This window comes from Zonotrichia leucophrys, chromosome 3 (assembly GCF_028769735.1).
Source record: "Zonotrichia leucophrys gambelii isolate GWCS_2022_RI chromosome 3, RI_Zleu_2.0, whole genome shotgun sequence".
In the NCBI taxonomy this organism is placed as follows: Eukaryota; Metazoa; Chordata; class Aves; order Passeriformes; family Passerellidae; genus Zonotrichia; species Zonotrichia leucophrys.
Genome location: NC_088172.1, coordinates 54148956 through 54162011, shown reverse-complemented (window position 1 = coordinate 54162011; position 13056 = coordinate 54148956). Strand labels below are relative to the sequence as shown.

General features: G+C 43.7%; 1 protein-coding gene across 2 annotated transcripts; it reads right to left on the bottom strand.

Annotated features, from left to right (window-relative positions):
* Nucleotides 1-155: 155 nt before the first annotated feature.
* Nucleotides 156-11065, bottom strand: FUCA2 (alpha-L-fucosidase 2). 2 transcript variants are annotated; one of them, XM_064708271.1, is made up of 7 exons: nucleotides 10750-11065; nucleotides 8084-8271; nucleotides 6080-6419; nucleotides 5256-5466; nucleotides 3648-3838; nucleotides 2662-2770; nucleotides 156-1303 (listed from the first exon to the last, which is right to left on the bottom strand). In XM_064708271.1, the coding sequence occupies exons 1-7, from the start codon at nucleotides 10953-10955 to the stop codon at nucleotides 1163-1165; spliced, it is 1386 nt and encodes a 461-aa protein (XP_064564341.1). In that variant the 5' UTR covers nucleotides 10956-11065; the 3' UTR covers nucleotides 156-1162. The 2 variants fall into 2 exon arrangements, with proteins under 2 accessions (XP_064564341.1, XP_064564342.1); XM_064708272.1 differs by lacking the exon at nucleotides 10750-11065 and adding an exon at nucleotides 10588-10730.
* Between the last annotated feature and the right edge of the window lie 1991 nt (nucleotides 11066-13056).

Sequence of the window (13056 nt, the reverse complement as noted above, 5' to 3'; positions counted from 1 at the left end):
GTACAGTTTGTGTGTGTATTAACATTATTAGGAAAGAGAATAACCTGACTGGCCAATCAACTCAAAATCCTGGCAGAGTTGAAAGAATAAATTTAAATTTAACTTCTACAGTACTTAATTTGCACTCACAAACATTACTCAGGGAAAATAAATCTTCAGTCTCTACATTGAAACAGAAATAATTCATGCTTTTTGTTGTCCTTTATCTCCTCCTCTTTGCAAGTTTCACCTTGTATGTCTATCCCTACAAATCATGACACATGATGAGTTTGGAAATTTTTCAAGTTGGATGCAGTCTACTCTCTGCTTAAAATGTTGTCTCTTTGCCAGAGTTCACGATCCTTAGCAACTCCTGATTATTTCTCTATTTCAAGAGTTAGTCACTGAAGTATATATTTTGTTTAATAGTCCACAGAAGGCACCCTGGTAACTGTGTATAAACAAAGGGTGTAAACAAGAGACAAGTTTTACCCATGTAAAATCATACAAAATATCAAAAACCCAACCCTCTCCCAGTTCACCTGTGTCCCAATAATGGATGGAGTTACTCAAGAATAGGAACATGTAAAATTAATGACTTCCATGCTGAGAAATTATGATGTACATATGCATTACCTGTATGCATTTATGATTAATTTCTAACCTTTACAGACCTGTTCTTGCAGACATTACCCTATTCAGCTGAAACTGCCAGCTACTACTAGCTAAACACACCTGGAAAAAGAATATTTTTTCTCTAAAACTGTCAGATTTTACTGTGCACTTTTGTGGAAGGTAAATTTCTTGCATTAAAGAGGGTGTACAACTGAGTTATGTGCATTTGAACACCAGCTTGAGCTTTATTCCTTCTTTTGTCTCTGAAAGTCTAGTGCCTGTTTCCCCCACCTCATTCTTCATGTATCTTGGCCAGAAACTGACTAAACCAAGTGTAGAGGTAGCTGCTCAATATTTCACACAAGTTCAGAGAAACTGTGTGCAGAGGATCAATTATTTAGTGCTAGACTTCATGAGGTTTGTTCCATTCCATCCTTTCATAACAGCCCACCTCTCATAGAAAAAGTGAATTTATTGGTCTCTCTCAGTCAATCAAGTTTAAAACCAGTGATAAGAAAGAGCAAAGCATCAGCACTCCCTGCTAGCCAGGGCTCCAGCAGAGTATGGCTCAGTCTACATCAGTCAGTTGTAAGGTCCAGCCCCACTGACATGGCATTTGCTGAGGAGTCAATTGAGGTAGAGCAATAACCATTCCCTTTTCTCCCAGGGCAACCCATTTCAGCAGTTCCCTGTATCCAGCCAGCTTCACCTAAAATAGAAACACACACTATAGTTAGAACAGTGCCTTCTCAAAGTACATATAAGTGCAATATTGACAAAGTAATTATTGATCTATAGCTACCTTACTCACCAAGTATCCTAAAAATGCCACTTACTAACCAAATGAGGGATAATTATTAAAGGTAATGGGAAAACATTTGCAAGTAGATATGCAAGTAAAAAAGCTACTCATGTTGGGTCTTGAGAAGGACTTAGGGCTGTATGAAGTGAATAGATATCTTTTGGAAGCATTTGGAGTAGGATTTAGGTCTAAGCAGAGATCTAGCAGCTACAGTACAGAGCTTTGCATTCCCTGTTTCCACACTGCCTGCTTCCCATGGTGATACTTGTAGTCTTGGAAGAGCATGACTGTTTCTTACAGAGGGCAGCCAGGTATCTCAGAGAAAGCTGATCTGAGGAACTAAAAGCCACAAATAGGTTGATTTGTTGATAGGTAAGCTGTCACTTACACCAGCTGGTGACCTGCTGGAGTGGCTGCAGACCAGTCTCTCTGCTGAGGAATAGTACTTTCTAGTGCACATAGAGTCTACCTGCCCCCCTAAAATTCCAGAGGCATCTCCATCACTTCTGAAATTACTCTTTCTCCCCTATCACAGAGCTGTCTTGGCACCAATCAGACTACTTTCATATGGAACTAGACCAGAAGGGGCAGTCCAGAAACACTCCTAATGCATTTCAGCAGCTAATGGACATGCAGTGCATGAGACCAGAGCAGAGCTAAACCAAAGTGAATCTCCCTTAAATGCACAGAGTTGATACCAACTTCTGCTTCCATTGGGTTACTTGCTACTTGCCAGTGTAGGTGTGGCATCACTGTCCTCATCTTCTGACCTCCACTGGGTGTAAGATGCAAATCCAGGGTAACACTGATTGCTCTTCAGCCTCCCTGGGCAACAAAAACCTCTGTGTACATCCCCTTCCTGCAAGGCTTTGACTTCAAAAGCTGCACCACTATAGCAACTCCAGTATCACCAAAGTCATGAGGACAGCTGCTTCTAAAGAAAAGCCATCTTTATGCTGAGTTAGGAGTCTACACAGGAAACAGGAGGGGTGGCCCAGTTTTTTTCCCCTGCTCCTTGGCCTCTTTGTGATTCTTAGTTTGCAAGCTAAAATGTATCCCAGCGGCATCTCAGTCTAAGAAACATCCCACTGAGAGGACTATGACAAGCAGGTCCCAGAAAGAAAACAAACATTTGGCTGGATCTCTTCCAAAGTACTCTGTCCTAAGAGCTATGCATTCCCAAAGATGCCAGAAACTAATAAATGAGCTGGAACAAGGCACATCCTAGAAGGAGGGGAGGGGGGTGTGTGTGCACTCTCTTTTACCTGTGTTTTTCCAGGCTTAGCCCGTGGCTCACCAAGTTCCAGAATCCCAGAGACTGGCCAGTTAAGGAAAATAGCATTGACTTTCCCTTCTTTAGGGGTGAAAGTGTACCTGGTTGGAAATGGAGACCAAAAAGGCATTGTCAGCTTTTCCCTGGAAATCTTTAGAAGTGATACATAAGAGTGCTTTCAAGACTCTGGAAAAATGGATTAGAAAGGTCAGGATTTATTACATTTTCACACACATAACCACCTGGCCCTTTAATAATGTGCTGTTCCTCAAAAATTTGTTTCAACATACTAGAGGTAATGAAAACTATTAAAGAACTGAATTCAGAGGTGAACATCTGTTGTAACTTTAGCACACTGTACCAACTCAGCCGTAGGAAGGAAGGAGATACTTACAGGATGGGGAATCATTAACAGATAACTGTAGGTTATATTCGGAATGGGAATAAAAACATCCACTGAGACAAGAGGGCTAAGACCAAAACCCTGATGGATCATGAAGATGTTAGAGAAGCTACAAGTAACAAGGGCAGAGGGGAGGCCAGAGACTGACTGTAATTTAGCAACCAAATAATTGCTGTTATCTTCCCCCTTTCTAAACACCAAGTGACATTGAGCATTCCTTTGTTCAGATAAACACTTCATAACAATCTTGTATTTCCAGATATTTTTCATTTCTGTTGCCCACTAGAAGCAAATAGAATTACCTAATAGATTAGCCTACACCAAGAAGCAAAAGATGACCATAGGAATGCTTGCAGCTTTCCTTTCAGCCTCAGCATCATCCCAAAACCAGTCTCTACCTACAGCTTTATACAACGTTTTAGATGCAGTTGCTTACACTAACACAGGCATTAATTCCTTCACCACATACAAACTAAGATGATGATTTCTGTAGCATCAAGTCCTTAGGGATTTCAAAGCTTCACATAACATTGGTGCTGCTTTCCAGAGCCTGCATTTTAGCTCAGTAGACTTACCAGACTCCAGGTGTGACAGTGTCGTTCTGTGCTCTCCATGGCTTTGTTCCATAGATGGCCTCTCCGTTGACCCCCAGCCAAGAGCCCACCTGCCTCAGGCGCTCCTCAAACACAGCAGCGATGCGACCGTCGTGGGTGGGCCCGATATTCATCAGGAGGTTTCCTCCACAAGACACTGTTTCTGCAAGTTGCTGAAGTGTTTTTAAACACACAGAGCACATGGTTATGAGTAATGAAATCAGATATTTGCTTTCTAAAGTCTGCTATACTGCTTCAGAATGATAAGCCACATGAGTTATGCTAATGCTGCAAGCTGAGACTTAGGGGTTCATCCCAAAAGTTAATACAAAATTTAAGCTCTCATAAAACAAAGCTCTACTGTCAATTTTTACATCCAAAACCAGCCCCAAATACCTTCTTGCACCAATATGTCTGCTTGAATCTAGATTAGAATCAGATCCTGCAACTCTTTATCATTTCAACTTCTGCAAGAATGTATTGAGGGTTTTACTAATAGGACAGATGACTTCTCTGCACCAGAGTAGAATAAGGTGAATAGCTGCTACTTCATCTTTATTGAATCTTAGAAAAGCAACTTCGTCCTTCCTCCTGTTTGACGCTTTTCCTATTTTATAGAAACATCTGTAAAACACAGGGAAGCCTCCTACAAAGCCTACAAAATTTGTGTCCACATCCACACTGCCCTCCAGAGATCATGGACTGAGATGCATAAGTCCGAGAAACAGATGGCTGTACACATGCTGCTGAATTAATTCAAACCTTCTGCCTCTGAAAAGAGGCAACGTCAATTTCAAATTGTCTTTTGTGAGGACCGCACTAGAAACAGCAACAATATTAAGCAACAGTAACAATCTTTCCCTTACTACCTGAAGTTTGCAACTGAATGCATTATTCTGGAAGACAGATCAGTCTTCCTTTCATTCAGTTTTCCTAAGCTTCAGATCTTTTTTAATACCTCAGCCTCATAAGAGAATCAATGTTTTAACAACATCAGCAGTCTGCTTTTGGTAGTGTTTATCTGTATGTTCTGTAAGGAAAGTTTCTCTCTACAAAGTAAAACTACTGCTGAGTCATAAACTGTTTCTATCTGTAGAACGGGGAAAAGATGTAGCCTTCCAGCAGGAGTTCCTAGACAGGTGCTGTGAAACTGCAAAGATGCAAAGGGGAAAAGATGTAGCCTTCCAGTAGGAGTTCCTAAACAGGACCTGTGAAACTGAAACTGTTTGCTTCCCATCAGCTTGCCTATGCAATTACCCAAGAAATTTAGTTGGAAAGGTAATGAGACTGTCCGGAGCAGTCCTTGGCCAGTTACTCACAGGGAAAACAGCTTCCAAGAAACTGACTGAATTTCTACTAGAAATTCATTCTATAGAAACAACTAAGAGAAAGGTTAAGAATTACATGGGTTTTCCATCCTGCCAGCATTAAGGCTGGAAATTAAGAAAATTATTTATTGTTTCATGGATTCACTATTGACTTTAAATCATCTTATCCATAAAAATAGATACACAATGGATATGTTAAACAGCACAATGTAACAATCAGGAGAGAGAACGGGGAGCGGCAGCAGCTGCTGTGGCCCCGTACCTTAACCAAGTCCTCGATGGGGAGATAATCCCGCAGCCGCGCGTCCCGGCGGTAGCCCCAGGAGCCGCGGTCGATGGTCATGCAGTTCTCCCACTTGCGGGGCAGGAGGCGCCCGGGGTTGTAGCGGTCGCTGCACGTGTAGAAGCCGCCATGGGCACAGATGCTGCCCGCGCCCCAGCGGTCATTGGTCACCACTGTGTCCCGCACCGGGCTGGGAACAGAGCAGTTTTATTGTTTTTATTCCGTGAAACGCGGTCACAGCCAGTGTAATCCCTTCCCACACACATCCCTCCCAGGAACTAACATTTTGGATGACTTCTGTACTATTAATTTATTACAATAAGATTAAGTGCAACGTCAGGAATTCTATTCTCATGCTTTGCTAATAAAAGGTCCAGATCAGAATTTCTTAGGGAAATAAGTTCCAGACTAACAGGAGCTCTGCCAGAAATCCCTCTGCACTTCATATCCGCTGCCAGATGTTCAGCCTGTGATGACAACAATGTGCCCATATTCTCAAATTTTCCTGCTATCCTGTGTTTCTGTGCAACAGCAAATACTTAGGGAAGAGTGTGATTAGGCAGAATAGCCAACACCATTTTAAATTATTAATTTACAAATGTGTTTAAAAAATACAAAAAAGTCTTTTTCTAAAGCTAGCTTTGATAGTTCTAGGAAAGATCTGGATTCTGTATTTCAGGAGAGTTAATATTTTTTAAAGTCCTTTTAAGCAGAAGTAGCAGCTTCCAAAAAACAAACAGAAAATGAAACAAACTAGACACACAGAATTTCAGATAAGGAGCTAAACCAGCATCATTTTGTACCTGTCATTATACAGCCAAGCCAAGAAACCAGTGCTGTTCCAGTAAGTATCTGGAGCATTTCCATCCCCATCAGACCAAATTATTTCTGGCTGGTACTTGGTCACAAGTTCATAGAGTTCTGGTAATGATTTGCTGGTGGGAAACTTGCTTGTGTTAAAGGCATTGGTGGCATCCTCAAGGAAGAGAGGATTGAACCATTCAAACAGGGAATGGTATAACCCAAAATGCAAGTCAGTCCTGTTTCTAACAGATGTTGCTAGTTCAGCAACAAGATCTCGCTTTGGTCCCACGTCAACAGCATTCCAGTTCCAAGAATATTTGGATCCCCACAAAGTAAAGCCTAAAAAGAGAAAAATCAGAGGATAAGAAAGAAAAGAAGAAGCGAGGACATTACAGTTCTTTCTGGAAAGTGGTTGGAAGTGTTGCAAAAAATAAAATAATAAAAATTATATCTGTAACAATATTGTTGTTATGGTATAAGGTGTGCCTATAACCTGTTTATGCACAAAAAAGGTAGTAGCTTTAATATCAGAACACCGTGTATTTTTATATGTATGCATATACATTTATATTTTCCAGTTCTGTACTGCTTAGGATAATTATTCCTTCTCTTTAATTATTCAATCTATTCATATGTGCAAATTAAATGAACTAGATGACTTTTAAGGCCCCTTCCAACACAATGCATTTTCTAACTCTACAACTCTGAAATTACCCAAAAATACAGCAGCTTTTGAGGTATCTACATCAAATGTGAACTGTAAATACACAATCAGCAAGTGAAAGATAGAATTATTTCTCAGCTGCAGAATGCCCAAGCTATCATTTGCATTCAAAGACTGTTCTCTTTTCTGTTTCCATCTTATGCAAATGTTCACTTTTTGTTTGCCTTGATATTTATAACAGCTCAATCAGCTACTCTGTACATGTATGAGGAGAGAGCAAAAACTCCTGAAACAGCTGTTAAGACATCAAGATTAAATCTCAGAAGGGATTTGACCTTTCAGACATCCATCAGTCCAGCACAACCACCTACAAGTACTACTGCACTGCAGACTCAGACCACTGCCAGAGGAGCTCCCCCTCACCTTCTAACCCCTTTATAATCACTGTCTAATCAATCTTGTGCTATTTCTGTGAACTGGATACATGCAATTGTATGGATTAAACAACTTAAAAATTCATGCACAAGGCTATTGGACAGACTAAATGAATCCTGGGTTTTTTGAAGTCACTGGGAATTTCACCACAAGTGAAATTCAAGATCAGAATTATGTGTGTCAGAGCTGAGATTAAAATTGACACTTCACAAGTTGCCAGCCTTGAACCCACATCTCAAAAAGATGAATAACATTCATTAGATGTATTGTAGAATATCTTAATATTTTATACTTTCTTTGCTAGTGTAGTTCCTTCCAGAAGCCTTCTTTTTCTTTACTTTTCTCTGCAAAGTACCTTACAATTACAATGCTAAAAAAAATAGTGCCTGAAAAGCTACAGAACTGGTTCAAGGTTTTGACTTCTGTTCACTACATCAGGAAGATCTATACCTTCCTAAATCTGAAGTCTGACTCCTGCAACATGTTCCTAAATTCCTTGGAGAAACCAAGGGAGTTTGCTAACTGCCTGCTCACAGCAGCTCTCCAAATATTAAACAATGCAGAATTCACTTTTATGGTTCCTTCAGCAATAAACTGCACAGAAACAAAAAATAAACTGTGGCCACTGCAGGAAGCTCAGCTGCCACCACCACTTCAGGCTGTCTAACCTACAGCAAGAGAACAGTGGCACAATCTACTGCTCCTCCATGGCCACAGCTTTTGTGCAAAGGTCAGGAAAACACCTGCACATCTCTTGGGGGATTTTTGTTTCCTCTTTGGCTGTGGTGGGGCAGGTAAGCCTGCCTGGCTTTCTCTGTCTCTTAGAAGGTAAAAAAGTCATGTGTTTTTTACATCTGTTGACAGAAATACAGCAATTACTAACATTCACAAAGCTTCCACTTACCCTCATGATGTTTTGAAGTTAAGACAACGTATTTTGCACCTGAAGCCTTCAGAATATCTGCCCACTGGTTGGGATCAAAGAATTCTGCTGTAAACAGAGGACCAAAATCTTCATAGCTGAAGCCAGGTGGGTAATTTGCATCCATAAATTTCACATAGGGCTCTCTCTTTTCCTTCTGCCAGTACCACCTACAAAATACAGAACAAAGCATGTCTGCTGATGTATTTTTTGGCAAAGAAAAGAGAATTTAAATGATCAGCTCCTATTCAACACTGAGAGGTAGAGGCATTAGAGGTACATGACACTGGTGATAAGATGAAATTGTTCCAGAAGAGTATTGATTAGCAAAGATTTCATTTTTTTTAATCTTATTTGTCCATGTTCTACATCCTTGTACTCCACTTTGGAAAGGTCTCAGAATTTCATTTGAAGCAATGAAAAAAGCAGCTACACTTTGAGAATGGAAAAATTACAGTGCTGGTCAATACCCAAATCTCAAAACTGTACTAGACACCACGGACAGTTTGTGTAAGCAGCTCAGGTGACAAGAGAAATGCATTTTTCCTGGACTTGCATGTCTCACCTCCTCAAGTCTCACACCTCAGCCATCAGGCATCTCTGCTCTGCCCCCAACATTGCAATCTCTGCCACCCACAAATATGGGGATCACCACCTTTACCTCTCTGACAGTCCCAAGCCCTCTACACAACCACAGCTGAGTGACCCAAGGTCCCCAGCCCCAGGGCCAGAAAGCTGAGACCAGGTCACTGCAGGCTCTGCACATCTGAGGCCTGCAAGCAAAGCCACCCAGCCAGCAGAAGACACGTCCTCCATCCAAAACCTGCCCCTGCACACCACACACTCACAAATGCACCTCTGTCACCTTTCTATCAATGAAACCAAGCAGCAAAAATCCTCTTGTCAAATTTAGACTTACATGAAAATAGATTGGAAAGTGAAGGAATAAAACAGGCCAGAATTTGAAAGTTTGAAAATAATTTCTCTCTCCCGTCCTGAGCTGGACTCTGACCTCAGTTCTCTGAGATCACAGTGTGAATATTGTTATAACCTTCCCAAAAACACTTCAGCATAAACCAACACAATCTCTGGCAGCCAACAGGGGAAACAAACTTAGAAGAAAGAGGCTGAGACAGCTTTCCTCATTGAAAGAGCCAGGGGCAGAGGAAATAACAATAAAGCAAAACAAATTTTTAAAAATAAAAACAAAAAACCCCTCTGATTTCAAAGTATGTAATTTCTTAAATTAAAAAGTAACAACCTTGCTTCTCTCCCATAGTCACATGGTTTGCTAACATGAACACTTCCATGCTGACAGGATTAGATTCTAGAAACATCCTGACCAAGGTTGGGGAGCACTGAGGGAAGGCACACAGGATGGGTGATAACAGTTTGTGACCTTCCATTTGATGCTGCTAATGCAGGACCTCAGTCATCTGACTGCACAAGCTGTCAGAAGGCCCTGAAGCAGCTCTGTCGTGGGATAGGAGAATACAGGAATATAAAAAACAATTCGAGTTTTGGGGTCAAAAACCAAATGCTCCATCCTGAGCCTGTACACCACTATCAGAGTACAGCACTCTGAGTGAGGCTTGAACCCGAGCCTAGTTCTGTCCCAGCTCTCTAAAAGTAATTTATTAGTAAATGTAGTTTGCATTTAAAACCTGCTGAAACACTTGACCCTAATTCTGAAAAGAACAGGTGTCAGAAACCATTGGTTTGATTAGATACATGTTGGTTTGTTTTGCAAATATAGTAATTAAGGTTTGCCACAGCTCTGCCATAAAGCTACCCTTATCTTCATATTGCAAACAATAATGTGTGTCACTTGCAGTCTCACAGGAAGTACCTGGTAGAGCATGGAAAGGTGAAGGAAAAAGATGCTTACAGCTAAGGGGCTTGAACCTGTGAACACTCATGGTACACAGATTTCATCGAGCCTCTGAACTAAAGTTATCTGAAGGATCAGAGTTTTAGGTTGTCTTAAGTGCAAAGCACTCTTAAATAATAGTAATAACGGTAAAAAACAAAAAAAAAAAAAAAAAAGAGAAGAAAAGCATCAGCAGCACAGAATATGCACACAAGAACACAGCAAGGCTGCTTGCCAGGTAAGGGTAGCGATGGACTCTGCGCTCCCCACAGAGCTCCAGCAGGTGCACAAGGCCGCTCCAGGGGCTGGCAGATCCCAAAGGAATCTGTCCCCACAAGGGAGACCCCCTTCACCCATCCCTTCATGGTGGTCCTGGAGACGGCACTTTCACCCACCCCACCAACCACCTCTCCCCAGCACTGTTGTGCTGCAAGGCCCTTCTCTCAGCTCTACCAGCTCTCTGCTTGATTTAGTCACTTCAGCCTGGGTATTCGGGACATTTGGGGCTGGGCAGACAGGTGCTCAGACACACCAGAAGCACCTCCAACTCCCCTTCCTCTGCAAACTGCGCCATGGAGTCCGTGACTCGGGTGGGCACAGAGCTCTTCCCACACACCTGAGCTCCAGGGTCAGCCTGCAGAGGGGCTCCAACCCAAACCTCCGCTGTCCGGGGGGCCACCACACCATCCCCGCCTGCCCCGAGCGCTGCTTCCCAAGCAGAGCCCTGGGCCCGCCGCGGCGGTTCCGGTGCGACCGGAGCGCTCTGGCTGCAGCTCACCAGAACCACTCGCTGCCGAAGCTTGGCACCGAGAACACGCCCCAGTGGATGAAGACGCCGAACTTCGCCTCGTCAAACCAGGCGGGCAGCGGCCGGGCGTCCAGCGAGCCCCAGGTGGGCTGGTAGCGGGGCCGGGCCTGCGGCAGCCCGGGCAGCCCCAGCAGCAGCAGCAGCGCCAGCGCGGCGCCCCCGCCCGGGCCCGACATGGCGGCGGCGGGACCGGAGCTCGCGGCGGTTCTTGGCCGGGCCGGGCCGGGCTGGGCTGGGGAAGGGAAGGGGAAAGAAGCGGGACACGGGCAGGGCGGGCCCCGCGGCCCCTTCGCTCCTCCCCCGGCCCGCCCGCCGCCCGGGGGCTCTTCCCCATCGGAGCCGCTCCATCTGACTGCTCGAGCACAAACTACCCCCTGGATTTTAGGGATTTAAAGAAATTGAAGTAACTGGCTGATCCCTCGGCCGACATCCCGCCGTGCTTTCCCCCGCCCCGCTGGCTCCTCCCCCCAGAGCGGCCTGACGGTGTCCCCTGGATCTGCGGCCGGAGCCGGGCCGGGCCTTGGATCTGCGGCCGCTCCGCTCCGGCGGTGGCCTCGGCACCTGCTGGGTCTGCCCTTCCCGCCTGCTTCCGAGCACAGGCTCAGCTTCCCCCGTCCTCCCAAGAAGGACAAGGTGTAACATCGCTCTGCAGCTCCTTCCAGCCGACTTCTACGTGGAGGCTTCCCGTGCAGAGAGGTGGCCCAAAGCCTGTCAAGGAAACATTTCTCTCTTCCATCATTAGCATAGCCTGTGCGGAAGCTGCCTCGGTTCAGTAGATGGCACTTGGCGTTTGTGCTGCAGATCACAGGTAGCAGGCACATACTTTAAAAGATACTTCTTCCATCAATTTGTTGCCCACCCTGGTGCTTCTCCGGTCTTTCCTGATGCCCGAATTTTGAGGTTTTACTTCACCCCCAGATGCCGTGGGATAGACTTTGTGAAATAATTCTGTTTAATCAGCAAATACTAACTTTTCATAATCAGCACCATAAATAGAAATTTCTTTGGCAATCTCATCAGAACAGTCAAAAATGAATGAAATTAATTCAGGCAACTGAATTAATCTCTCTCCAACTGAGAAGGACATATACTTTACTGCTGTTCTATGGAAGTAGAGCTTCAGTTTCCAGAGCCATTAACCACAGCTGTTACATCTAATTTAAAAAATATTTAAATGGCTGTGGAAACAAGATGTACATGATTTTGTAACTTTTTCATTTCTATACCTTGATTAAGATAATAAGTTACAGGCAGATAAAAACCATTGTGATTTCCAGCACACTATTCTTTCTGACTGTTCACATTACTCTGATTTACTGAAGCACTTTGATATTACAACAGGAGCCTCTTCATATCTCTTTTACATTCACCATTGACCTACTTTATGTCTTCTTTTTGCTTCACTCCTTTAGGTGTCACTTTGCTTCTCAAAAGGAATCTTTAGATGCCTTTGACCTCTTGTATGGTATCCTTTCTAGTTTATCTTTCGATTTCTTCATGTTCTCCTTTTTGATTGCACCAAAGGATTGCAGACACTGAGCAGCTCCTTAATGTGGGAATTTTGAAGCATACATTCTGTACAGCATGATAAAGTTACAATTGCTCTGTAGCACAAAATGTTTGGGGAAAAAAAATGATGTTAAAAAAAGGGAGAGTCTGACCCAAAGCTCGCTGACCTGCCATAAACTTTGGTGAGGTTTGGAGCAGGGACTGTATATTTCAATATTAAACTTGAACATGCCTCTTAAAGAAAAAAAGGGAAAAGGAAAGTGGCAAACATTTCAGTAAACAACAGTGATGAGTACACTTTTGATTAAGGCATAGAGAGGTCCAGAAAATGTCACCAGCCCACACATGCCGAGGTACAGAAGTCCCTGTTGGGTAAAAAGGTCTTTGGTGTACAATCACATTTGTAATGATGCAAGCTGCAAAGGGTAAATAATAAAAATAGCACATTGTCAGATTTTGTAAATAACACGGGGCTGGCGTGCACAGCTGCAGAAAGCTCTCTAAGCATGGGTACAAGATTCCTGCCCGTGTGACCAGGGAGCCTCTGCGCCCGTGAGAGGGGCTGTGAGCGCGGAGCTCACTGCCGTGCCCTGCGGGAAGCCCGTGCCTCTCCTCTCCCAGCGCAGTCCCGCTGGGAAAGCTCTGCGGCTGGGGAAGGAGCAGGCTGGTCTGTCAGCAGAGGGAAGAAGGAGAGGAAATAATGAAGGCAATCCCCTGAGGGAAGCTGAGCAGAAAAGACCTTTCGACCTGACTAATGGCTGACATACG

Excerpts from the sequence above, each read along its gene's own strand:
- FUCA2 (XM_064708271.1), bottom strand. The coding sequence starts at position 10,955 with ATGTCGGGCCCGGGCGGGGGCGCCGCGCTGGCGCTGCTGCTGCTGCTG. Across the intron at positions 5,467-6,079 it reads GCTTGGCTGTATAATGACAG|CCCGGTGCGGGACACAGTGG; the intron begins GTACAAAATGAT and ends CTCTGTTCCCAG. Across the intron at positions 3,839-5,255 it reads CCATCGAGGACTTGGTTAAG|CAACTTGCAGAAACAGTGTC; the intron begins GTACGGGGCCAC and ends AAAACACTTCAG.